Genomic DNA, 27,063 nt, shown 5'->3' with positions numbered 1-27,063 from the left:
TCTATGTAGTTTTAATTTCAGTGCTATTTACTTAGTGAGACAATGAGGGTGACATTACTCTAGCATCTATTCATAAATGTCACGAGGACCACTGCTGCCTCTTACCCGCAAGCTAGGTATGCATTGATGTCTCCAGTGAAACACAGTAGTTGACCATGCTGAATGGTGCAAGCCGAGGGTCAAGATTTAAAAGCAAGCTACCTTCAGCTATCAGTACTACCCTCTCCCCTCTGTCATCCAGCTAAAATGAGCATGTCAGTTGAAAATAATATTATCCATGAGATGGTTTCGTTTTGGTGTCAGTACACTGTGAACAGTCTTGGGTTTGTGCTTTAGGATTTAATAGATTTATTGACCTTTCTGGCAGATGTCACTGACTTATTGTGATAGTTGCGTTTCTTGCCAACAAAGTAAACTGGCGTTGGGAACTGATGGCAGAGATGTCTAGAAGAGTAAAGTGTGAGTTTGTAAAATACACTTCTGACATACTACAAGTCAAATGTGTCTGCATTTTTCCTGCAGCTGTTTTGGTAATATTTTCGTGTGCCAAATACTTTGTTTTCTGTTCTCTTACAGGCTACAAGACAATCATGTTTTTGCTTTGTCATTCATGGTTATTAATGTATGAGCGTTATTGTAGGAATGAAGGATTATCGGTTAGTTTTCCAATATTCCATTTGGCTGCAACCCCAAAGCAAAAATTTTGTATACCTGTGCTATTAATTTTGGGCTTCATAGTGGTTCTTCCTCACCTAGATACTTGAGATCAAAGCCTTTGGACTCCAAAGGGATGCATTCCTACCAAATCAAAGCAACTTTCAAGCAGGTTATGTCTTGGACCTAATGGAGCATTCTCTAAAAAGACTGGAGTAGAATTCTCTGTTAATTCTTGTGCTCTTTCTGGAATCTTTCCTTTTTTGTTGGTTTGCACAGAGCGAATACTTTCAGGCCAAGAAGTTACTTGTAAGTGAATTGCTGATAAAGGCAAAGCTGAATCTCTTGAGAACTGGTTTGGTTTGGGGTTCTTTTTTTTTGTTTGTTTGTTTGTTTCCCCAGCAAAACATTACTTCTAAGGCTTTAATCTCACAGCTTTGATATTTTCCAAAATGTTTCAGCATGAAATGTCTTAACGCTTCATCTGCCTGCATCTCTCCAAATGATGGCAAGTTTTGTCTTGCTGTCGGTCATAGGCTTTAGGTTTGTGTTGTGATATACTATCCATTGCATTACTATCAGTAGTGGGTGTAGGCTCTGACATGCTCACCAGAAGCAGCTGCAGCTAACCCCTCTAGTACAGCAGCTTGTTCTGACTCGGTCCATGTGCACCCACTGTTCTGAGCCCTGTGGGTCACAGAGGAGTTGTGTTCACTTGTGTTTGTTCTGTCCTGTGACCAAACTTCTGAAATGCTTTTGCACCCCGGCTTCTCTCTCCAGCGCTCAGAAAGCGGTTAACGATGTAAGTTTAAAGGCAGTTAGACTAATCTGGTCTGTCACAGTTTAACTCTAGTACAGAAAGTAGAGGATAAATTCGAAGGATCCTGAACTGCTGTGTGGTGCATATATTAGCCTTGCACTGCTGGAAGTGGTGATGCCATTGGTATGGTGGCTTGTCTTAACGTTTTCCAGTGTTTTCACCTGCCCATACAGTGTTTATCAATTTAGTAGAAGAGTGTTGTCATCGAGCAGGAGTGTAGACATTGCCTTGGTTAAACAACTGGATAATCAAAACCACTTACTTGGCCTTAAGATGAGGGCACAGATTCCCCAGGTTGAAGGCAGTGTTCCGGACAGTAATGCCCTTCCTGCTAGTCACCATGGCTACACGAAACTTGAGCAGAATATTAAGTGTGCTGCAAGGAGTTCACTCTTGTTTCAGCAGCTATAAAGGCTACAGAAGCCAAAAACTGCAGCTATCTTGTTTGTACGTCAGCAAAGCAGTCTGATGTTAAAGCAATCAACGAGGAAGTGACTGAAAGTCACAAAATCGCCTCTTTAGATCAAATGTAGTCAACAGAAGAAGAAAAAGCCAAAGTGTGTGCTTTAATCTTGATACATATTTAATGAAATGGGAAGGCAGAAGAGTAAACTAATGAGAATGACTCTTTCCTCTGGGAAAGATGGGTTGTGGCACAGGAGGAAAAACTAGTGTTGTGGGTTAACCAGGGAGTCGGTGTGCAGGACTTGGGAACTGATGCATACGCCACAGGCTGGCTTCACTGCTTCCAACAAACAAAAGGTGCTTAAAGCCTACAGCATGAAAGAAGGACAAGTAAATGCTTTTTCCTGGATTCCCTCAGGAAGAAACAGAATAGACTTCCATTACAAATGAAACTCTACTGAGAGATTAAGAAGTTATGCTGTAGCTAAGATGATTATTCCCTGTGTATTTCCCTGCTTGGAAATGCAGCCTACTAAAATTTCACTAGGGTCTGGGTGTATTTATGTGCTAATGCCATTAAATGTGAATTTTCTCATTTTAAGATTACACCTTTGTCTCTGCATTCAGGACTACTATCTCCCGAAGCCATAACTGAGCAGGGTTTGGATGTCTGCTGTAGGGTGGAGGAAGCTAAGAAATGGTTCCCTTGGCAAATTCAGGAAGTAGTTGATGATACAGGCAAGACAGCAGTTTGTGCACTTGGGTTTATTGAAGTGCACAGCACAGGCTCACACAAGTGGTCTTTGCCCCAGCAACTTGCGGTCTGGCTTATTTCTTACACCCCATGCTTCCAGTTTTGTGCACTATGTTGTACCTAAAACGGGTGCTTAGTTTTAAAACATCTAGAGGGAGAACAGTAAGTCACTAACCCTTCCAGAAGCCTGACTCTTTTAGTCTTTGTAACGATGTTTGGTGACTGCTATATTAGCAAGTGGGGTGGTACGCATTCAGCTATTATCCCTATGTGCAGAAACCCTTTCCTCCCCCAGTTTTTGTTTGTAAAGATGTGCTGAGACCCAGCACTGATGCAGAATGGGCAATGGAAACTGGGCGCCCTCCCCTTTAAGAGTCTACCACAGAATTGTAATCAGGGAAGCAACAGATATTAATTTTCTCCCTTCCCAAGCCTTTTCTTCTTTGTTTGTAAGAAGATTCAGCTCGGAAAGCTGTGATCAGCTTAATCAGTTTGCTATTATTGGGATTGGTGTTCATAGTACAATTTATTAAATCAGTTTATTATCCTCCCAACCAATTTCAGTGATCAGAGTGTGAAAACATTGAAAGAAAATTAAAACTAGTGTAAGTGCTGCCTGTTTGGATAACAGCACATTTTGCTACTTAAAAGGATTGCTCATCTGTACCAAAACAGGGAGAGCAGTTAATTTCAATGATGTAGAGCTTTCTATTTCAGGGAGGCCTGGCTTGCACATTGTGATGGATTCATGAAGAAGTATAATTTGTTCTTAAATTGTTAAACAGCACGTTAGGGCCAAGTATCTAAGTAAAGATGAATGGATTAATTTGTAATCTTAAACAAGCATGTCTGTGTGTGGGAGGATAGGCATGGGAGACTGGGATAACCCGTAAACAAATGCCGGATGAACAGTTGCACTTCAGGTTTTGGTGGCTGGAGAATAGCCAAAACAACTGGAAGGAAAGGGAAACCAACCCAGTTTGCTTCAAAGGGAATTCTGTAGATCCTCCAGTCGTCTCCTCCCGTGCCATGTGCCTTCAGCAGGATGGGGAATGTTCCCTGAATTTCCAGAGTGGCTCTCCTGTCTTCATAGTGTCTTCGACCTTCTGAGCATAAACTGAAGCAATGCACCTCGGCAGGAGGCAGGATATTGTAGGGCAGAAGGAACTTTGGTGTCACCAGTGGTATCTAAGTAATGCAGGAAGGTGTCTGGAAACATTTCTGATTTCAGTGGTGCTGCTCATTCTGGATTAGGTTGATGGTACTCATATGAGCAAGGGCACTAGAGTTGCAGATGTGCTGTACAGTGTAAAATTCAGAAACCAAAGCTGATAAGGTCTAAAGTAACACAAACCATAAAATGTTGCACTAGTAGGACAGGGGAAACGTTTCTCTCCTAATTCTTTCTCTGAACATAAATCTGTATCATAGTTTCAAGTTCTACTGGTACTTAAAATGAGTTACACTTATTATTTTTTTTCTATGACAAATGGTACTTCCTTCCTTGTCAAATACTACAGAGGTGTTACAGAGACATATATAAAAAGCCGTTAAGCCAACCGTATTATTGGCAAACAAACTGTTTGAGTCCTAAAAACCTTACCCTGTCCTCCTCTGCAGAGGACGGTTTGCCTGAGTGAAAGTGAAGGATTTGCTTGCAGCTCCTTTGAGTTCAAACATCTGTGAAAATGAAGGTTTCATGGGATGGGACCAAAAGAAATCTGCTGTCTTTTCAGCCCTGGGATCAATTAATGACCTTGACAGCTCAAAAGCCTGAGCAATGGCCACATTATTCAAAACATTCAACTTGAATCATTCGAGCACAGAAAGCAAATGTGTATCGAGCACCTCTTGGCTGCAGCTGCCCAAGATTCACTGCAGTCAGAGGTGGAGGTCGTCTTAATCATCTGAGCTCTGAAGAGTGCCGAAGTGCTACCAGCCCATGAGTCTGTTCTAAAAGAGCCCCATGATTTCCTCAAGGCAGCACCCACCTTTGCATCTCAGGAGAGAATGACCTGAGTCATCAGCTTCAAGAAGCATCCGCTTAAAAACAAAACAAACTTTCAAGAACTCAGCAGGCTGGTTACAATCTCTTTTCCATAACTCTGCCAACCTACCGGGAGGCAGCCTGGCAGGTTTCCCTCCCGAGGGAGGTGTGTGCTAGTTGCACGTAGCAGTGGGGTTTGCAGGTGTCTATGGGGAAGGTCACCACCCCATATGCAGTTAGCTCTAAGCAGGTGCTTCAGGTCTTGGTGTGTGATTTGGGGGAGGGAAAAGGGCACAAACAGGCCAAGTGTCATCTGTGACTACAGTGGCCTGCTGCTGCCTGCAAAACTGAGCTGCTTGGGCGCGAGGGAATGAGGTTCCGTGTACTGCAGAGCAGCTCTTGAGGCGAGTAGCTGTTGAACTTAAAGCGTGCGGGCCAGACGTCAGAAACCTGAACCGCTGGATCTCTTCCACTGATTTCTGTGGGGAAAAGAACTTTGGTCAATGCCAAATCAATTCAAAATAGGCGACAAGCCTCCTGGTGATTTTGCACAAGTCTCTGTGAAAATGTGCCCGAGCCAGTGGGATGTGGAAGACAGGGGAGGGATCCAGATGCTGCTGAGCAGGGACAGGCTGCGTGGTTTGCCGTGACAAGATGTATTGAGTTAACTTTTGCTTCGACTTGAACAGTCTAGTCCCGTGGACCCTGCGACTGCAGTGCTATTGAAGCTGTTCTGGTCCTGAGGATCCACATCTAAGCTGCCTTGTTTCTCATGCATTTGCCTCTGTATTTTTTGCTGTATGCTCTCTATATTTTGCTGTAAAAAAAAAAAAAAAAAAAAAAAAATAATCCTTGGCCTCCTCTGTCCTCTTCTGGCTTCTGTATATGTTTGGTTTGGAAGTGGTAACATGCTTAGGTGTCTGTTCCATTGGCAGGCAGGCAGTGGCTGGGATGGAAACTCAGCTGAATGTAAGAAATGCCTGTCTTGGAAAATCCTTGCCGTGCTATAAGCGGTCACCAGACTAATGGCATCTGAGGGCAGCTCTGCTTGGCTGGTGAGGCCAGTAGGGAGAAGTGCAGTAAGACCACCATAGGAATTTGACCTGGGGGGGGGGGGGGGGGGGGGGGGGAACAGTCTTACATTGGCAAGCTTTGGGGCTGCTTATGTTAAGCAGGCCTGCTGTTGAAGCTTCTCTACTATCTTCACACAGTTTTATTTACAGCTCAAAATAAAGCAAGCAGTAGTTCTTGACTGGTACTGTTAATGTATACACTGTATATCAAGTTTATTGCGAAGTCTGTTAGCAAGCTAGAAGCCTAGTTTTTAATCTGCACATAATCTTACTCTCATTTATGTGTTTGAGCTGTATTACTTTGCCCAGCATAGGCGCAGCCATTGGAATCCATCCAGTTCACCTAACAACTTTCATTAAAGAAAATTGCCCTTGTAATAAAAATTACTCAGTGTGACAAGATTCCATAATATATTTTTTAAAGCCTCATAAAATTTTGTAGCAGTTAATGTCACTTGTTTGGGGTTTTTTTGAGATTTTCTTTTAAAAGCAAAAATTGACTTAATTGTGACAACATTTGTAATAGAATGAAATAACTGTTTTCTATCTCAGCATATAGAGGCTGGACAGCAGGAATAGCACAGGGATAATTAAGTAAGAAAACGTCTTTGAAAAGTATATTATATTGTGTTTTGTACATTGTGAGGTTGCTTGAAAAGTCTGTGACTCTTCAGTAAGGGAAAGCAGATACAATAAAGTCTGTTCACTTGCATACGTCTTAACCTTATAAAATACAATGATAAAGCATGGGGGTTTCTGCAGCAGTTGGGAGCAGCTTATCTGAGCATCATCCCTCCTGGCCACAAGGACAGCAGTTGATCCATGTGTCCCCTGCATCAAGCGAGAATACATGGGTGCTGCTGGAGCACCTGTAGCTTTTCCTTGCTTCTTCCAGCTGCCAGAGACATAAGATGGTTCCTAATACGTGACACCCTTCTAACCAGTGTAGCATAGAGCAGGCTCCTCGCTGCTAGCGTGAAATGCTTTGGTATTTTTTTACTATGGAAACATAGTAAAGAAGTGCTAAAGAACCAAACCCAGTGTTTGGGAATGGAATGGGAAGTCGGGATTAGGCTTTCTGCTGTCTCTTTGCAAACTACTCGCCTGAGAAAGCAGTGTGGCTCCTATGCCGCCTTTTCTTCTGTTACACAATAAAAATGGGGAAAACTCCCAGTTCTTAACTGCTTGTTCATTAGTAGATATAAATCAACCTGTCTTCAGTTAGTCTGTAGCAGAGCAGCCATCATCATTGCTACAGATATGGCCAAGTCCAGTGTCATTTTGTTCACTTGCTGCTGTGTGTCTTCCTGCGTGAGACCAGCTCCAAAAACATGCTAGTGTTTCGGGATAGCAGGCTCAGCTGCGCTGTGCTCCTACCCCTGGAGGAATCTGTCAGGCTGCCTTCAGGTGTCACCACAGATGAAATTGCTCAACAAACCAGGACAATTCAGAAAGATGTATGATGCCAAAATATAAAATGACCAGCACAGAGGTAGAAGGCAAACCTGTGGGATCTTTCAGTTGCTGAAAGTTGTATCTTTTATTTGTTTGATTTTATTATTTTTTTTGAGCTTTGGGTTTTTTAAGACTTAGACTTTCTAGTACTTTGTCAGGCTGGTTTAGATAACGGAAATATTGTGGAGTCTGATCTTGCAAGTGCTGCAGCATCTGTGGCTGCTGTTAGGGGAATCAGAGACAGAACTGTGTGATGGTTGCCTCCTTTATTATAATGAGCAGCAGCAGCCACTCTGGTGTTTGTCTTGTGTTAGGTACACTAAGGTGTACCTCCTATCGCAGGCTTAGCTGATTTACGCCTGAAGCGAGGATTGCTTGTTCTGTTTTCTGATGAACTAATCTTTTCTGATAAACCAATAGTAGCAACGAGCTGTGATGTTAAATAGGGGTGGTGGCTTTTCTTTTTTTTTTTCTTTTTTTTTTTTTCTTTTTTGTTGCAGGGGGAAGTAGAGGGTGCAGGAAGCTTTTTAAATCTACCCACTGCCTTAGGAGGAAGGCAGCTGCACTAATAATATATTTAGTCTCTACGGAATGCCCTTATTTGAAAAATCAGTAATTGAGTAGACAAAATTTCTGGTTGCTTGAGAGGATCTATTCAGAAGAGACTCAAAGGATGAGGGAAAAAGTGTGCTAGACAGCAGGAAGTTCTAAGGGCTCTATTGAGCAGGGACACCTATGAAGATATTGTGGGACAATTAGACTTGTCAGGCAAAACACTAAAATGCGTTTGTGAGCAAAAAATCCTGGGGAATGTGAAATAAAGCTTTGAAAAGAGCAAAGAGCTTGCTAGGAATACCTCAAAAGCAAAGAGGTTGATTTTGGTGATCTTTGAAGGAAGGCAGGTGGTGGCTGCTTCAAAGAGAAGATACAGAACGTGTGTTAGTCATAGGGATTTTTCCCATCTTTTGTTTTCTTCCAGTAGCTAAAACCCTGAAGCACAATTGCTGGGTCAGCACCATGGGGGAGAGCTCATAACTCAGCTAAGTTTATTTGCCCCTTTGCTCTTTTTAGAAAGCTATTCCAATACCCGGCTTCCCTGGTGCCCTGTTCGGGGCTACTTCCACGCTGTCCACCTTTTCAGCCCCTGCCTTTCATGCCTGCTTTGGAAGCCAAGGAATACTCTGCTAGATGGAACGGAGTGGATGTTTTCCCTATAGTCAAGCAAAATAAACCTGTGAAGTTGTTTGTATTGGAATGATTGCCTCTCTTCAAGTTTTGTTGCGTGAGATTTTAAGGTTAGTTAATTGCCTAGATTTGACAAAATAGCTTTTGCCTAGCGAGGCTTGTTTCCTTGATCAGTTGCTGATGGCAATGGATAGTACAGTGCATTAATGAACTGTCCCTGGCACACTTTGAATAGGGTTTGCTGTCTAGTCAGTCAAAACTTCAGATGCCTAAAGATCAACCCATTAGTGGTTAGGCCAGCATCAGCTCTTAGTCTGTTTTTAGGTTTTTCTATGGTGCTTCACTCTGATGTAAAGACAGCTGTGTGCCCCTCAGTCTTTATGTAGACCAAGCTTTTTATTTCCATTTCTAAACAAGCTGTCTGTTGTTTTGATCACTCAGTAATCTTTGTCTGCAGTTCTCCTCTTTGAATTCTTGTTAATTGTGGTGACGTGTGTCTGTGCTAATTCAGGTGTGGCTCCAGTCTGTATTCAGTAGAGTAAATATTTCCGTATTTAAATGCAGATATCTACTCTGGCATTTAATGTAGCCATCCAGATACATACAGTGGCTATGCCTGCCTTGCCAGCTTGGAGGGATGGATGGCTGACTGCGCTTTTCGCTGGGTTGTGTATTTATGCATGACTGGATGGTCATGTGTGTTTTGAAGAAGCCAAACGCAACTTAAATGCACTGAGTGCAGTTTCTGAAAGTAAATTGTCCTGTGTCTCTTCTAAGCTACATCATTTTTCTACAAAAGTGTCTGAGAATCCCTGCTCTGATGAAGTTCTCCCAGAGGTCTGCCAGCTGGGGCTTTTTATTCCTTATCCTCTTTCTCTTCTGTTTTCTTTCTCGTCCTGCACGCCATCTTTTCCTAGGTTTTTTTGTTGTTGTTGTTGTTTTTAATTGTTTCTAAGGTTTTGGAACATCTTCAGAAGTCTTATTTAAGCACTTACGTTTAAACCCTGGATTCAAAAGAAATTCTTCTTACTTCCTTTTTCCTGTTACAGCATTTGTTAACTGTTCAGGCTGTACTTCCAATCTGGTAAACTTCTGGTAAAGAAGGAACTACCATTTGGAAGAAATCAGTTGTTACAGTGTTTAATTTTTTATTTAATTACAGTGTCTAAATTTCTCGTTTTCATACAGAACACCTGAAGAAACGTCTGGAAGATTATATGGCCCAGTTCCCAAATGTGAGAATCCTCCGAACCAAGAAGAGAGAAGGGCTGATAAGGACTCGAATGCTGGGGGCCTCCATGGCGATAGGAGATGTCATCACCTTCTTGGATTCCCATTGTGAGGCCAACGTGAACTGGCTGCCACCTCTGTTAGGTAAGTGTGTTGGTCTGTACAGGCTGAAAACTGAAAGCTAAAGAGCTGGCAACAGGTGTTGGTGTTGAATTTTGTTTTATTTCCACCTGCTGCTTTCCCCTCATGCTGTAAGTGAACAAAAGGAAGATTAAATGTCTTAAAAGGGAAAACAAGCCTACCACAAGACTTAAGTGAATTGTTGGCAACTTGTAGCCTTTAATACAAGAGCTCTTTTTCTCTTCTGGAGTCCTGCACTGTACAATAACCCTGTCATACGCTTTGTTTAATTAAAGAGCAGAGATCATATTCTTCTGTTTCCTCATTAAATGAAATCTTAAATAATTTACAGCTCACTAGAAGAGTAAACTATAGAATGGTCATTCAATAACTTGCAGAGAGCAATGGCTTTATGATATAGCGAAGATCTTTACATACAGTTTTAAGTAGCTTTTAAGGGTTTTTCTCGGCTATATAACTATATTCAACTTCATAGTCTGCAAGCCTGCGGAAAATACTTCTTGTGAATGACAGCTGCTGGTATGTGTTTGTAGAACATGTGCAGTCCTTTCCAAGGCAGTGCTTCATCTTTAAGGAGACATCAGTTTTACAATGTCAGTTCTTGTCAAGGATGACTAATTGAAATGACAGTACCTTCTGTTTCTGGTACCTGTATGCCTCTGGCCAGTACCAAACTTCTTTACAACCTATTGCAAGTGACCTGTCAAAACTCTTTCTGAATTGTGACTTTGTCAAATAAACTGTGGGTAACAATACTCAACCAGAGATTTAAGAAAAACTAGTCAGATTTGTCAGCAGGATTGTTGGATGGTAATACTGTTGCTTTCAGTACAGTTTGTATCTAGCGATAGCGTAGAAAATTTGCAGCTTCATGAGCCGCAGGGAGGGAGGACAGAATTAGCTCAAATGCCATTTAAATGCGAACACATACAGTATGTTTTAATTTTAAAGCATAGAAAGGATTTCTGTTGGATGTGTATTGGAAGCTGAAACGTCATTTGTCACCTCTGCTCTGAAAGTTAACTTCCAACAAGAGACCATCTCGGTAATAAAGTATTTAAGAAGTTCCAGATGTTTGTGGAGGAATTAATCCGGTGTTGTATTATTTGGTTGGAAGAAAATGTTAAGGGGAGGGGATAACACTTGCATTTCTTGAGCCTGCTGAGACTAGTTATGCCATTAGTCTGAATCCCTTCCTGCCAGATCTGGCATAGCGGTTAAAGCGAGGTGGTACGATGGGCTGTTGCCCTGGCTTTGAGTCGGTGCAGAAAGGGTTGACAGCCTGGTTGCTTGTTAAAATGAGGGCTGTTCACCAAGTACAGGATTATTTGGTTCAAGCCTGGCGGTTTAGGGATCAATGGTAGCGTGGCTGTGTCTTTCTATTCTGCTTCTGGGTGATGGTCACTGTAGCACGAGTGAGTATCTCAATTATTGCAGAAATACCAGATAAATGGATATAAATTGGAGCATCTGCCCAAAAAAGAACAAATGGGAAGAAAGCTATGTCATTCTTGGACAGCTTCATATTTTGATGCTCTTTTCTGTAATTTCATGGTCGAAGGAACCAACTGGTGCAGGTTTTCTAACATGTTTCTCCAATCTTCAGATCGCATCGCTCGAAACCGCAAGACTATCGTTTGCCCTATGATTGATGTTATCGATCATGACCACTTTGGATATGAAACTCAGGCTGGAGACGCAATGCGAGGTGCATTTGACTGGGAGATGTATTACAAGAGGATCCCTATTCCTCCTGAGTTACAGAAACTTGACCCCAGTGATCCCTTTGAGTAAGTTACTGAAATGCAGTGTGCCAAGAGCTGGCTAACAAAGTAACACCCTGTTACAGGGTCGGTTTACACCTCAGTGTAGTAAAAGTCAGAAGCTGGTGTTAAGCTACTTGCTTTTTGGCAGCTATTTGCTTTGTTGGTTTAAAAGAAATGCATTGTGTAGTAGCTGTGAACACTTTCCTTTTCATTGCTATTTTTTGCCACCTTAATTTCCACAGTAGTTAACGTTTCGTTTAAAACTGTAATGTGTAACTTTTAATGTGGTCATTTATTACTGAGATCTTTCAAACTTAACTTAGTATCGCTAAAGCTCTGCCAAAACCAACAAACCAATGACGGCTTATATGTCACTCCCAGGTGGGGAAAGAAGAAAACCTAGCAGAATAATTACAGCAATTTTGTTGATTGCAGTGCATTGCAGAAGTAAATCTGTGATCAAGTTATGTTCTGCTGTTGCTGTGCTTGCCAACATTGAGGCAGTTCTGCTGTCCTTTATACTTCTGCAGTGTTCAAAAAAAAAACCCAATCCAAACCCTACAAAACACTTTTTGAGGTCAAGCTCAATTACTTGATCGTACGACTGAGATGGAGCACCACATGTGCAGCATATGGGTCCCTCTGGGAGAAGTTATGTCCTGTCACTCAATGGAGAGCTCTCTATGCCTGTTCGGAGGAGAGGCATTGGCAGGTTCTGAAGGGAGCCTAGTCTAGTCCTCCTCATTTGCAAGTGGGAAATTAGCAGATAATGCAAAAACAACTGTCTGGTGCTCCGGCAGGGCTGCAAAGGCACTGGGAACACTGAGTGGTGAAAAGAATATTTGTCAAATTTTGCTTTGTTTTTTAAATGTTTAGCTAGAGATCTGTATCTTTGAATGTGTTTGTAATATGGAGTCTGGTTTTTCCTTAAGGTCTCCTGTAATGGCTGGAGGACTGTTTGCAGTCGATAGAAAGTGGTTCTGGGAGCTGGGAGGGTATGATGCAGGTCTGGAGATATGGGGAGGAGAGCAGTATGAAATATCCTTTAAGGTGAGCTACGTTCTCTGGAAATTACTTTTGTTTTTAAAAGTAAGAATTGTTCCGAAGCGCAGAATGTGAATGATCTATCTTGTCCTTGCTTTTGCGTGTGACTAAAGGTGAAAGAGCTGGGAGTAGTAAGATAGTACACAGAAGAAACAGCGATGATGTGACCAGTCATTTGTGAGGGTCAGTTTTGGAGCATGATTAGCTGGGGTGTCCCCTGTTCTGTGGTCACAGCTCCAGATTCATGCACTCTTCGCAGCGAGGGTAAGTCAGCTTACGTGGAGCTCTCTCTGACTGTTAGGCTTCTTAGTAAACGCTCGGGTAAGATGATGAAAGACTCTCCTCCTTGAGGGAAGGAGGATTCAGGCAGCTCAGTGTTTGCCTATTTGAGTACCTGGGTCCTAAGCTTGAGCTCCCAGAGATGAGAGTAACTTACTGTCTATAGTCAATCCATCTGACTCCTGGCTGCAAGGAACAGAGACTATTAATTACCCTCAGAAAGGGTAATTAATAAGTAAGAAATCCTCAGCAATTGGAATAACAACACTGTTGCTGGCAGTGACTTCAGATCGTTATCTGCCTGGCTCGGGGACAATTCTGTTACTCACTGATCGACCAAGCCCTTCAGTTGAGGGCTTCAAAATAAGAGCCAGCCAGCTGACCAAAAATGCATAATAATAGTAACAGGTCACTGGGACCCCTGAAGACCACTGGTACCTGTGTTATCTTGGAATACGACACTCTGAAATCCGTTCTAGGAAACCCACTGGAATGTCCCAGACCACTGAAGGTGGGTGGCTAGTCGTCTCTTCAGTGGTGGGAATCCCTTCCATAGCCCGGAGCTAACTGAGGAAAGATTTCTACGTTAAAATCTGTCTGAGCCTCCATGTTGTGTCTCTTTCAGAGGTTGAATATATAATCTTAGAAGTGTCTGAGTGCCACTGAACTAAGCTAATTGACCTCAGCACGGGACTAGAAGATGGTAGCGATGCGAATGGAGTGCACACTTCAGCTTCAGCAGCTAAAATTCTTCATCTCCCCTGACAAACAAGCCGTGGCTGATCTCTTGCAAAACAGATTTCTAAATCTCAGTTCCTCTATGCAATTCAAAGGCATATCGAACTATATTCAACAAGCCATATTACCATACATACGCACTCCGTACTACTGCACGGCGAACAATGGAAGAAAAGACATTGTTTTCACAACAATGTATTTTCTTCTGTTGTTTGCTCACAAAAAAACCTCTAAGTAATAAAGTCACATTGGAGGTCCCTTGTCCCCTGTAATCGTAGCAGGAAGGCAGGGGTGGGGGGCACCCTCTTTGGAGACGTCATTACAGTTAGAGCCATTTATTCTTTGTGTTGCACGTAATGAAATTGTCTAACGCTGTCATTCTCTGCAGGAGGGGCAGTGGCAGTATTCAGCCTCTTTTCCTTGGCCCTTTTTGAAAATGCTGGTTTCCAAGAGTGATGACAGTGGCTGGGCAAGCCCTTTGTCTCTTGTGCCACAGCAGACAGTCACACTGCTTGATCTGCAGGAAATAAGACTACTTCATTCATCTGTTTGCTTATCCTCTCTGAAACACGCTGTGTTTTAGTTCAGTCCAGAGATGGTAATTTATGGAGGGATAAATTTGCTTTAATTAATCTCTGCAAAGACCCCCTTTTTTCTTTCATTGTGCAACTGAAAAATGAAGTTTTAACTGAAAGAGGCTCAGTGTATTTTCAGAAATTAAGATAAATTGATACATTCATCTATGGCTGATAGATTTAATAATTCTGCTGGAATTGCAAGAATAGAAGGTTTGTTCATAGAATTTATGAAGCTATGACATTTCCTGGCAAGCTTAGAGCTACGTTTTTACCTTTAGAAGCAGACTGGGATTTTGTAGTTAAAGGGGCACTGTCAAATAATTTAAAGCTCGGGGTACCTGCTTTCACATTATTTATTATCTAATGGGAATTCAGATTCTAAGCGTGCCAAATTTACAGCCTGGCTTTAACAAAGAATCCGTTCCTGTGCCTGGGAGTTGTGGGTGCAGGTACCCTTTTGTACTGCTGGTCTTTGATCTATCGCATCAGATCTGGCCTTTGTGAGCCTCCCCAGGAGTAGATATTTATTTTTTTTTACCCTTAAGCGTATTCTTTTTTGGCCGTGTATGGATTGTGCTTTACAGGGGGGTTTTGCCTTTATTTCAAAATCCAGGGCTCTGTTGCTGAGAGACTGGAAATAAACAAGTTTATTTAGGAGCCTCTTGCCTTTCCGTTTTGAGATCATACATATTTCTGTCATCAGCTGGCTCCACTTCCTTCTAAGAAGAAACTTTCAGGCTGAAGGCAAGCCAGCAGATACCGTCAGTGTTCAGCATCTCAGAAAACATTTAGCTGGAGAATGGATCAAACTCTATTAATAGAAGCCTTGCTCCTTGTGTGGAATGTGTACACCAAACATCACTAGAAAACAGCCTGCTGGAGGGACAAAATATGTAGGTGAACTTCAAATTAGAAACAAACTTTTAAACCCTGACTGCTGGCTTGCAGTTTTCTGGGTCTTCCCAGTCACTTAAAACAGAAATTTCTAGATTAAAAATGAAGGAACTGCTGTATTTGTTTCACATTCAAGCAGAAAACGCATGCTTCTTCCTTCTCTTGATCTGTGTATATCCAGAATAGCTCAGGGCCTATAACCCAGTACTTCTGCAGGTCAGGGGACTTCCTATTTCAGGTCATCCTCAGATGCAACAGGAAGATTGCAGTCCTGAATTCTAGTTGCAGGCATTAACACTTGCTCAAATGAGCCACGTTTTTTCATGACCCTCCTCGCAGAACGCTCCAGGCAGACTGCTCTGCAGACCTGTGTGGTGTTAAGAACCATTCTCCGTCTCGGTGGATTACCAGATGCTGACCTTTAAGTACATCCTTGTAGTTTGGAGAAAGGGTAAACAAGCATGCACATCTATTTCTGTGTAGCACTTCTTACCTTTCTGTTCTGCCGCCCCCTAACCCCACAGCCATAGTTTCTCTGTTCAGTGAACTTCGTTGAGGTTTGGGGTTTTTTTTTTGCTTTTTGAGGGTTGCTTCCATACCTCTCCTCTCTCACAGGTTTTCCTGGCCTTTTTTTCTTTCTGCAATGATGTGAACAAAATTGAATACTTTACCCAAAGTGACAGTGTCTCTTCTAAACACAACTTAATAGCTCCGGTTTTCTCAATGTTCCTGCGTACTTAACACATACCTGAATTCTGCTGCCTACGTACCCACTTTATTTTCTTTGAAATTAATGTATTTTAATTGGGAGTGGTATGCATGAAGCATTTAAACTGTTCCTTTCTGTAAATGCTACTTAGTACAGCACTTACCTATGCTCAGTTTTCTTTGTGATCGTGTTGCCTCTTTTTCCAGTATTTTTATGGCTTCTCTTCTGTTTGGCTTATATAATCTTCACTAAACTGCTTCACGCCTCTCTTCCATAAATATATAGTCTCTGATTTTTTGGGGTGTGGGGAAACAGAAGAAAAAGTGATGTGTCTGACTTGTATAGGCATAAATATAGATGTACTTTGTACCTCAGATCTTGAGTGGTGTGGTTCTCAATCCTGTAATTGTCCATTGTACTTCAAGAGCAAAGAATGAGAATCCAGAGTGTCCCTTGCTAGGTGATGATCATTGCAGTCTTAGAAACATTTGTCTTGTAATTCAGAGATTGTAAAGCCTTCATAACATTCAAAAGGCTTGGTGCAAACAAGCCTTACCAACAGTTGCCCTGAAAGAGGGATGGGCAGAAGGGATGGGCAGTACTTGTGGTCTTCACTCCTTGCTTCAACACTGGTAGCATCCACCGCGCTTACTCTGGTGACCGTAGATCGTTCCCTTTTTGCAGGCTGTTATCCCAAGGCATCAACATGGATTGCTTCTCCTGATTTCCATAGCATAAAACATGTTGCGTGTTTTCCAGCAAATCCAAGTGCTCCGTAGCTTCTGTTTGCATATCAAATACATGCATCTCTTTTGCCCTGTGTCAGCAGCACATTTCTGATCAACATGTTGCCACAGGCCTCCTGGCAGGTGCATAGTTAGGGTGCAGCTGCCAAGGGATCGCGTCTGACAACATTTCTAGTAGTATTGCTGAAGTTAGTGCTGATTGTGAGACTCCACTGCTTATTCCAGGCACATACTCTACCACCACTTTCCAGCAGCTCACGTTTGCCCACACTGAAACAGGCTGGGCATTCTGCTACCTTTTTTGTGCGTGTGGTTTTTGGTTTTGGGGGTTTTTTAACCCAGCACATACTGCTTAATTCTAAGGCTGTCAGCTACAGTATAGGATGGCTTCTTTCTCCTTTGCTGGTGATGCAGAGATCAGTTTCAGACCACTGGCTTGTATTTTTTTGCCTGTGTTCACCCTATGTGCTTGGTTCAGGTTCCAGAGCAGCCTCCCCCCAAGCAGCAGCAGAAGGTGGACCCCTCCACTCTCCGAAATGTGATTATTGGAAAGTGCTGTCATTACTTTAACATGCTCCAGACTGTAAAGAGAGACCATGGTGGTATATGTTGTGTGAGAGAAGGCATTGTGCAAACATAGATCCCTGCGCCTTTTGAGCTACCTTAATCTGTTATAGAGCAGTAAGTCCCAGCTGCGACAGCAGCTGATGCTTACAGTACAGAGGATTACAATTTTCCTGAATTATTGGTTGCCCTTGCTTTCATCCTATCACCTACCTTGTTATGCAGAGAACCCCCTTGACTTATCCACTGTGTTCTTTTCTTCCCACCTTTCAATGTGTGCCCAGACAATCAGCCAGCTTCTCTCCAGTGGTCCATCCCGTGGTCTGTATTTCAGTTGTGGCTGGCAGAAGCAGCTTTCTTCTCAAGGCTTGACTCTTTTCTTTTTGTGTGTTTTTTCCCTCTCTTGGGAAGCGCTGGCTCATCATGGTGCAGTCTTTGGAAACCATAAACCTTGTATACCCAGATAATTTTTGTTCACACACCAACTGCTGTATTGTATTCTGTGTTTGAGAGGAGAGGTTCAGCTGTTTTATGTGACATTGTTTTCTGAAATAGCAGAAAGGGAATTGGATAAGCATAACATTCCCATGTAGAGAATAGGTGGCATATTATCTTGTGCTTTCATAGCATACTAGCTGAGTCAAAAGCTCTTGAGGCACTTTATGAATATGGAGTTACAGCTCTCCAGGCTACTGAGAAGATGGAAGTAATACCACTGGTGTTTTTATTTTACTTCCCTTGTATATAGTTTTATTATTAGGGTGAGATTGTGGCCTTAGAAAAATCTATTGCAGTATGCCCACTGACCTCAGTGTAGCCAGATTTTCTCTTAATTCTAGCAGATCTGTCAGCTACTAGATTCCTAGCTCAAAATTCAGATTGGTTAAAATCATGCCTGAGGAGGAAGAGAAATTTCCTGTTCTCTTCGAATGAGATCCGATTACATCGTTGTATAAAGTACTGCCTGCCTGACCAGCTTTAATTCTTTTCCTTATGCTGTTCTAGTAAACGGCTGATTTAAATTAAGTGCATCAAGTTCAGGCTCTGGTGTTTACTGTCATGTCAGCCAGGGAGATGAGGCACCATCTCACCCTTCTGTAAAACAACAATGGGAAGAAACCGGCCTAAGGAGAACACCGTAAGTGACGGTCAGTGTGGCTGTGAAGGCGCGAGGTGCAGCCCCACAGGACAGCGCTGTTCGGCTGTTTGACAGCGCTGTGTTTTCAGCAGCCTAAGTTCTGGTGTGTCGTGCCTGTGAACTGTACCCGTGTTTAGAAACAACCAAGTATCGCTAACGGAGCGGAAGCGTTCTCTCGGCTTGCATGGAGCTATTTTGGGTTTGCTTCACTTGCAGTTATTCCTTGACAGACCCTTGGATGTGACTCCCCTGACCTTTAACTCTAGCTGTCGAATGCTTTTGTTAGCTGTGTTTTACCGATGCGTGTCACGTGCTTTCCCTCTTCTTCCAGTTTTATAGATAAGGACTGGTAATTGTCTTTATGGAGGTTGTAATGAGTTCTGTCACCACACAAAGCAGCTCACTAATAAAATAAATCAAAGCAGCAATGAATGAATGGAAAGCATGCTTTTAAAATTAGATTTGTACTGGAAGTGCCATGCTGTCACTTGCAGCATGAGACAATGTTAAAAAGGCACTGAGTTGGCAAAGTACCTTGAAAGGGTCACTGAGCAATGCTAACAGGAATTGGGGAGCTTTCCGTTGCCTCCATGCAGCACTGGTAATTAATTGCAGCATCATTTGGGAGTAAATATTTTAAAGCACAATTAGGAAAAAAACATGTAAAAGTGATCTTAGATTTTACTTGTTCAGTAACTCGGGTGGCTTTTCTTACATCATTACACGTGTTTATGCAGTGTTATCTTCTGTGCCTGGAGTCTTGTCCCGGCTTGGAGCTCTTGACCCAATGTATCAACATATTATCGGTTCTGTCTAGCCGCCCATACCCCCTGCCTCCGGTGTACCACTCAGTAGGTACGTGCTGCCTGTATTATTGCTTCACAAGATCCGCAGTGCAAGGACAGTGCTCCCCTCTCCAGCTGCACATTGACTGCAGGGGTCTGTCTCTCCCGTTACTTAGGGACCTTGTCTTTTCAGAGATGTGGATGCAGGGTGGCCTGACTGAACGCCTTTCCTCTGAGATCAGGGGCAGGTGAGGCACCCTGTGGGCAGGCAGCAACGATAACAAGCTGGTTATCACATTCAGGCTTGTGTTACGCTAAAATGCAGCTGCTTGTGAACCAATAGGGCTTCCTTCATGCAGGGTGCAGTGCTCCGGGTAAGAATATGGGTTGTTGAGGAGTATGTGTGTCTGTGCGACCGAGCTCCAGGCTTTCTCAGCTGTTCCTGCAGGTTTTTTTATAGTTCCCAGATCTGTTGCAGCTCTTACAGCCTTGCACAAACCATTTCAGTTATAGGAACACAAAACATCCCCAAATTCCTGTTTTCTCAGCCTACCTGTTAATTGCCTAGCAGAGAAATCACACTGTGGGCCTCTGCAGCAAAAAGCACAGCGGCTACAGAGTAAGAAGCATTTCTAATTCCACTAGAAACTTCACAGAAGCTGGGTGATAAGTTTTTTTTCATCTTCATCTCTTGAGAGGTACCAGCCTCTCAAGGCACAGCAGGGACAAAAGGAATGAAATTCTGTCGAAGGAGTGTTTGTCAACTTTCTTCTTGTCTTTCCCACCATAACGATACATAATTAAGTAGCTTGAACTTTAAAAGTTGCCTGTGAAAAATATTCCTCTAACTGAGAGCAACCAACCTCCATTAAGTTATACGCAGTCAGCAAATGACTGTAATTATTAGGGCCAGTAGACAGAGCTGAAACTCCAGAGGACTTTAGTGTCAGAGCTAATAATTATGCAGCAGCCTTGGCCAAATATTTCTCTTCCAAGCTAAGTATTTAATATTGTCACTGTAGAATATTAATGGAATTGCCTGCTATGTGCGAAGCTGTTGACTAAGCTCATTGTACAGTGAACTGCAGTCGCTCAAATTAGCCACAGTGAACGGAGGGATCAAGAACACTGCATCAGCCTGCAGCACCAGTGGACTTTCTTAAATAACTGCTGCCTTCGGGGCATTAACATAAGATCTGGAGACAAAATGAAGGGCAAGACAGTGTCGTGCTTTAAGAATTCAGGAAGTCATTTGTGTTGCATACTGAAGGATGCTTTTTCTTGAAGTATTGATTAGATAACTCTGGGAAGCACATATTAATATATTTCTTAAACCTAGTGAATTAGATTGACTGGTTCAGAAAACATCTCCTTTGGTTTCACTTGGACGAAATAATTGCATCTGTGCTATAAATAAGGAATAAAAGAAAGTTGTTGCAGAGTGTTGGCACAAAGTGAAATCTTCCCAGGTAGGGAAAGACACTTCTGGCCTAATCTAGACATTAACCGTGCACCAAGGTAGTTGTCTTCAAGTAGCAGTGTGTTCCAGCAACTTTCTGAGGGCTTCTTTAAAGCTATTTGTTTTCACCAGGCAGGGATTTCCACTTAATTCTAAAGCTGCAAAAGCAGTGAGTGCATGTCAGCAACGAAACCATATGAGAGCGGTGATAACCATGGGAAAAAGTAGCAGTTTCTTCTGGTTTCCGGCACTTGAACAAGCTAATAAATTCCATGGAGTGTTTTGCATAACACAACCTGTACTACAGAGGTGACCTCCCTTCTAAGCAACATTACACAACCTACACCCAGGTCTTACATGGCAGTCCAGTTTAACTGTTGTGATTACTATTGCTGTAATAACATATATCAATGTGAAGTGCGGTGTGTGCTGTTCTCTGGGTGCTTGGATGCTTTTTTTCAGTTCTTTTCTCTAAAGAATGCAAAATTGAACTGTTTAGCCATTAGGCTTGATAGCAGTTGTGCTAAATCACGGCTTGCTGCATGGCTGCAAGCAGGTAGTTCTAGGATTTGAGTCTAAGGCAGGGAGGGGAGGGTATTTGGGAGAGAGTGTACTTTGAAGTAAAAAATCTGGGTTAAGCTTTTTCATGACTTGAAAGTCTTTCTTTTTTTTTCTTCATTTTTTTCTTTGTATAACCATGAGTGAATCTGTATCTCTGCTGTTCTGTAGGTATGGATGTGTGGGGGTCGCATGGAGGACATCCCTTGCTCTAGAGTTGGTCATATCTACAGAAAATACGTTCCATACAAAGTTCCTACAGGAGTAAGCCTAGCAAGAGTAAGTGGCAATGGCATTTCCCATGACAGATTTCTGACTGCAATGTGACCATGCTGTTGTCTCCTCTCATGCCACAATGGGAGGCAAATGTAGGTTTTGTAGTCCATAAACTGTACTTAGGCAGTGATGAAATTGGGCAGTTTTGCAGCGGTGAAATGCGTAGCATGAAGGGCAGAGAGCTAGGGGAGCTGCAGCCTCGTCGCAGCCAGCTGCCATCTCCAGACAGCAGCCGTTGCTAGGTGTTGGGAAGGGACTTTGCGATCAGGCGCTGGCTACGGAATCACCAATAAAAACAAGATATGGCTTGATTTGTATAATACTTAAGTCGTTTTATGGCTTGTGCTCTCCAAGAGCAGCAGGCTTCAGCACGGTGATTGTGTTTTGGTGATTGAAAGACCTCTCAACTTCAAGCATCACGGACACTGAATGGGCAAGCTGTAATTTTCTACAATGGAATGTTCTATGCCATCTTATTTCTTAATCTAGTGTAGCCCAAAGAGGAAAGAGCTTTTGCCTACCGTGCACTGGGTTTCTCCAGTCGATTGCCAGATGAGAAGGGATTGTATTGCCCTCTGGTGGGAGAAAAACATCACAGGAGCCGGGAGGCTGCAAAACTAACAAACACAAAAGGATACCCTGCTGTTCTGCAGTCTTCTGGCTTGCACGCTGTTAAAATGTTTCCCAGTTTAATAGCATCACCCTAGTTATAGATTCGGGTTTATTACTGAGCCCAGCAATGACCTGTCAGACGGACGGAGTGCTCTCCTGTCTGTGCCATCTCTTCAGGAAGGAGCTGTATTTCTTTTGATTCAGTATTTGGTTCTTGCATACTCCCACAGTGCTGGAAGGAGATAGTGGACAGGTGAAGGAAAGGCTGTTAAGATCATACAGTCACTTTGAGTCACCTCAGTCACCCGCTCTTGCCTGTAGGCTGCATTTGGGGCAGGGTCAGCACACTGCTTATTGTTAACGCCCTAATTTTTTGGGTAGTAAATGACCACTGCTGGACTGACCACCATCATGCAAAGTGGGCAGTGCTGCTGGGTCACTGAAGTCACGACTGCACGTGGCACGCTGCTGTGTGACACCAGGAATCTATCTGATGTTCCCAGAGAACAGTCCAAGGTCCAACAGTCTCTTGAGTGTGCTGTGACAAGCAGTTGGGTGGCTATCTCAAGAGGGTGGTGTTCATCGCTATCTTGGAATTGCACAGTGGATTAAGCTTTAGTGATATGTGACATATACTGCTGCCAGGAAGTAAATGCTTCTATTCTGAAAGTTCATTACCTGAAAGTTCCATATTCCTGCAATACCTCAGAATTTCTCTTAAACAGCTTTTTACCCAAGAAAATGGAAAAATAGTAGTAAGAATGAATATTGTGAACTTTCCAGAAGGGAGTACTGCAAATCCCATTCCTAGATGGATATAAAAGATGCAATAAGAAGGATTTAAGAAAGCAGCTTTTTGTCAGGGACCTTTTAATGTCCAGTGGTATTTACCAGCATCATTTTCTGACTAGCTTCTTTACAGAAAAAAAAGGAAAAAAAATCCCCAACTTTTTTGATTAATGTTGTTTTTCTTAGCTACAAGGAACTAGATATAATGGCCAAGTGCCAGGATTCTGTTTTGACCTCAACTGAAAATATCTTTCTAAAAGTCCCTTGGAACTAGAGAATAATAAAAATAATCTTTGTCCTGAAGCTGGAGAGAAAGAGTGGATGTGAATGAAAATCCTTTCTGAGCAAAAACATGAGAGCTGTTCTGAATGCTAATGTCAGTAGTCCATGCAGAGTGTTCTCAGGTGTTTTTTCCTCTCATTTTCATACATGGCTGTTACCCACAAAGAACCTGAAGCGGGTGGCTGAGGTGTGGATGGACGAATATGCAGAGTACATATACCAGCGTAGACCAGAGTACCGGCATCTCTCTGCAGGAGACGTCGCAGCTCAGAAGGAGCTTCGCAACAACCTCAACTGTAAAAGCTTCAAGTGGTTCATGAACGAGGTCGCATGGGACTTGCCCAAGTTTTACCCACCCGTGGAGCCTCCAGCAGCTGCCTGGGGAGAGGCAAGTTTGTGCTTTGAAATCTGCAGTGGGCAAACAGGCTGCAGTTTGGTTTGTTAAAGTTGCCTTACCTGTGTGCTCCAGTACCAGCTCGCTGTGAGTAAGGTGGCAAGTGTTTAAAGATCCTGCTTGATATGTTTCAAAGACCAGAACTCCTCTACCATCGTGTTGGCCTGATCAAAGGCGGCAGTTATGCAACCGTTTCTGCTAGTGCCCAGCTACACAGAGAATAGAGACTTGGCTTGTTCTGCACATTGTGTATTTAGTAGAAGACAGAACATGCCAACAAGGAGGACTAGGGAGAGGTGGCAGCTAAGCAGTAGTAGAAATCTTGTATTTCCAAAAGCCTACATAACTGTGCTGAGCTACTCTGCTCCTTAGCTTTCCCATCTGAAAGCCAGGAAAGCCATCCCTGTTTTTGAAAGTTGGCTGTGTTCTGGGAGAAGAGTCACCTAGGAGTGAAGTCATGAATTGTTACACACCACAACATGGTGGGCTCTGCGGTCCTGTAGCTGATGGGTTTTGCTGTGCCCTGGAGGTGGGTCACATTTTGAATTCCAGTGCTTTCTCCTAGCTGTTACCTGCCAACTCAGATGTATAGTTACGTGAGGGTGTCTTCATACAAATACTGCCACTATTTGAGGAAATTTAAGCTTTCTTTTCTGTCACTTGATAAGAGTAGGAGAGTCAGTGACTGATTTACTGTTTCAGATACGCAATGTAGGAACTGGCCTGTGTGTAGATACTAAGCATGGAGCCCTGGGATCCCCACTGAGGCTGGAAAACTGTGTGAAGGACAGAGGAGAGGCAGCATGGAACAACGTGCAGGTAACAGTCCTTCTGATAAATTATCAGCCCCTAAATACATTTGGGGAGGGAGAAGTTATAAGAATAAATGTTTGAGAGGGAAAACCGTCGCAGAACTCTTAGAGGGTGCTGTGCACCCCAAGGCTCATGTGCTAATTATACTTGACAGGCTTGTAGCAGGACGTGGCTTGTGCTTGTGGAAGGGTCTGGAGCCTGGCAGACTTTGTGCAGGGCTTTTACCTCTGCTTTGAAGTTCTCAGAACAAGCAAAAGAAAGCACAAGAAAACAATATGCCAAAATAATAAACCAGTAACAAGGCAGCTGTAATATGTAACAAAGTGAATATTAACTTCAAAGGTTGTGCTGAAAGAAGTGATAGAGGAGCATCATGCATATTAATGAACCTGCAGGAGCGTTCAATAACTGCTTACTATCATCCTTCTGACAGGAGGCAAATGCATTATAAACACCCAACCATTGTTGGAGAGAGATGAAACTGGCCAGGCTATAGATTCACCCTCTCAACATATAAGGTGCCAGAAACGACAGCTTTATTGTAACAGAAAGGAGGGAAATATTAGTTTGTCTAAACTGTAGCAGCTGAGCTGAGAAAAGATCAAGAAAACAATGCCTCTATTACAGAGCCATGCATAACTCTTCAGGGGAACAGCTTCAGTAGTAGAAGACAGAAGGTTGTTGCCTATCAATTTTGATGCATGAAAACTAGAAACCAAACAAATTTTCTCAGGCACGGTCCAAACCTAAGCCTCTGTCGTGTCAGGAGGGTCTTGAACAATTAGCGTTGGCTTATGTTTAGGAGGAGAATGTATTTTGAACTTCTGTGTAGCATTGAGCCTAAATGCGGTCATTTCCCTCACAAGGGAGGTTTAAAAGAGAGAAAGGAACAAAGCAGTTTCTGGGTGCAAGTTTTTGGCCACATTGCCTCAGGTAGTAGCACCCTGCTCATTACTGGTCTTTCTTACTGCTATGTGAAGTGTCTCTGAAGAGAGGATCATACCTCCACCTGTCTCCAAAAGGAGCCCAGAGAACAGCCTTATCCTCAGGGACTGAGAGGGAGGTGTGCTGGCTAGTAGCCTTGCAGGACCACATTGGCTAGTGCTGGTCACAGAGGACACTTGCATCCTTGCCAGAGATGCTGTTCTTGTCAAAGCAGAAAGCAAAAGCTTGACACCGGTGTCTGCCTTTAAACAAGTTTATCTTTTGTGGGGTTTAGTCCTGCAATGCTTAAAACATGTCATAAGGCAAGCTGCGATCATCAGACCGAAGATGCAGCTGAACCACTCTACTGCCTCAAGCCAAAGGGCAGGGCAAGGGGCAGAGCTCGTATGTGGTGGTACCTCCACCAGCCCGTTGCCCGTGGTTCAGCCCTGCGGCTCAGGGGTCTCCAAGCCCCATGTGCTGGCATCCAGCAGTGCTCATCACGACCGCAGCACTGCCAGGCATAGGCTGCGCCTGGTTGCTAGAGCTCAAACCCTTCTCTTCTCTTTTCATTTCACCCGAAAGTGCTGAGACGTCGTTGCAGGGTCAGTAGAAGAGAGCACCAGGAAGCATTGCCCTCGTGTTTGCCCTTCCGACACTCCTGTGGAGTGGGGTGGGGAGCTGAGGGCTCCCAGTCTCTTGTCCCAGAAGGTGTGGGGCAGGCTCTTCTCAAGGTGACTGCAGGCTGCCTGTGCGGACTCAGGTGTTTACTGCCCGTGGTAACTCGGAGCTCCTGTAGCTCCCTGCCTTTTTTGCTGGCTGAGAAGTGCTGTAATTGGTCAGCTGCTCACTTAATCCGTGATGTATGTCTGCATTGCAGAGACGTTCAAGGCTGCGATTAGTACCCAAGCTAACTGGCATGGCTGTTGGCAGCAGCACGGTCTCGTTTTGCATGCTGTGTGGCAGTCTGCGGGGTAGCTGTTACAGGCTCCCCTAGTCAGCAGTCCCTGTCACCAGAGGTGGAAGCAGTTTGTCTCTAGAAGATGTTGTCCTTTCCCTGAAGCCACCCCACCCTGTGGGCAAAGAAGGGGATATCGTTCTGCCAGTGAAAGCACGGCGCCCAGTACCAGCCATCCTGAGGGTCCTGTCTGTTTGTCCTGGCAGGTATTCACGTTCAGCTGGAGAGAAGACATCCGTCCAGGGGATCCTCAGCATACCAAGAAATTTTGTTTTGATGCCATTTCCCACAGCAGCCCTGTGACCCTCTATGACTGTCATGGAATGAAGGGGAACCAGCTCTGGAGATACCGAAAAGTGAGTGTGTGTGCATGTGTGTAAGCACATCTGAACGTGCGCATATTCTTATTTAAGGTGTCAAATTGCCTATAGGCGCTTCAGTCTCCTCAAAATGTCACCACTCATGTATTCTATTCTCTTCATGTAGCTGTAGTAAGAGAATCTGCAGACAATCTGTTGTCACTGTGCTATCAATTACCCTTGATTAGAAAGAGGTGATTCCCCTGTTCCACTGGTTAGAAATGGTGAGGACTGCTTCGCCAGCGCTTGCTAAGCAGGACCCTGTCCTTGCTGTGGACACTGTCCTGCCCACAGCCGGCCCCGAGGTGATGCAACACTCCCTGCAAACAGGTTTTGCAAGGGGTGTGCTGTGTTTATTGGTTTGTTCTGAATACTAGAAGATAGAGATCATGGCAAAAGTAGGTAAGGATTTATCCATCCTCCTACTAAGCAATGCTTTTGTGGGCAACAGGTAAGTAAGTTCTTGGCTAAATGCTCTATCGTAGTCCTTGCAGCCTGCACGGCAGTGCCACAGTGCCTGCAGCAGGGTGTGAGCCTGTAGGCTGGAGAACACGGCTTCAGACAGAGCTTTAGACCTTCCTGGTGCAGCTGTGAGGAGTGGGCCGGATACCGTTGCAAGGGGTGGGAATGTACCCTGACGCTTGCCACCCCTTAATTGCGGAACAACTTCTTCGGATACATCCAAATGACAAAA

General features: G+C 43.5%; 1 protein-coding gene across 2 annotated transcripts in view; it reads left to right on the top strand.

Moving 5' to 3' along the window:
• GALNT10 (polypeptide N-acetylgalactosaminyltransferase 10) overlaps positions 1 to 27,063 on the top strand; it is a 90,552-nt gene that overhangs the window by 57,333 nt on the left and 6,156 nt on the right. The window contains exons 5-10 of one of the 2 annotated variants that reach the window (XM_055812316.1): positions 9,522 to 9,707; positions 11,311 to 11,494; positions 12,403 to 12,520; positions 21,134 to 21,241; positions 23,088 to 24,134; positions 26,217 to 26,366. In XM_055812316.1, the coding sequence (XP_055668291.1) occupies positions 9,522 to 9,707; positions 11,311 to 11,494; positions 12,403 to 12,520; positions 21,134 to 21,241; positions 23,088 to 23,366 (875 nt within the window). In that variant the 3' untranslated portion in view covers positions 23,367 to 24,134; positions 26,217 to 26,366. Of the gene's footprint in view, positions 1 to 9,521; positions 9,708 to 11,310; positions 11,495 to 12,402; positions 12,521 to 21,133; positions 21,242 to 23,087; positions 24,135 to 26,216; positions 26,367 to 27,063 lie in introns of those variants that run through there. The other variant, XM_055812317.1, reaches the window with a different exon arrangement.

This window comes from Falco peregrinus, chromosome 8 (assembly GCF_023634155.1).
Source record: "Falco peregrinus isolate bFalPer1 chromosome 8, bFalPer1.pri, whole genome shotgun sequence".
Lineage (NCBI taxonomy): Eukaryota > Metazoa > Chordata > Aves > Falconiformes > Falconidae > Falco > Falco peregrinus.
This window is presented reverse-complemented; position numbering and strand designations above follow the sequence as displayed.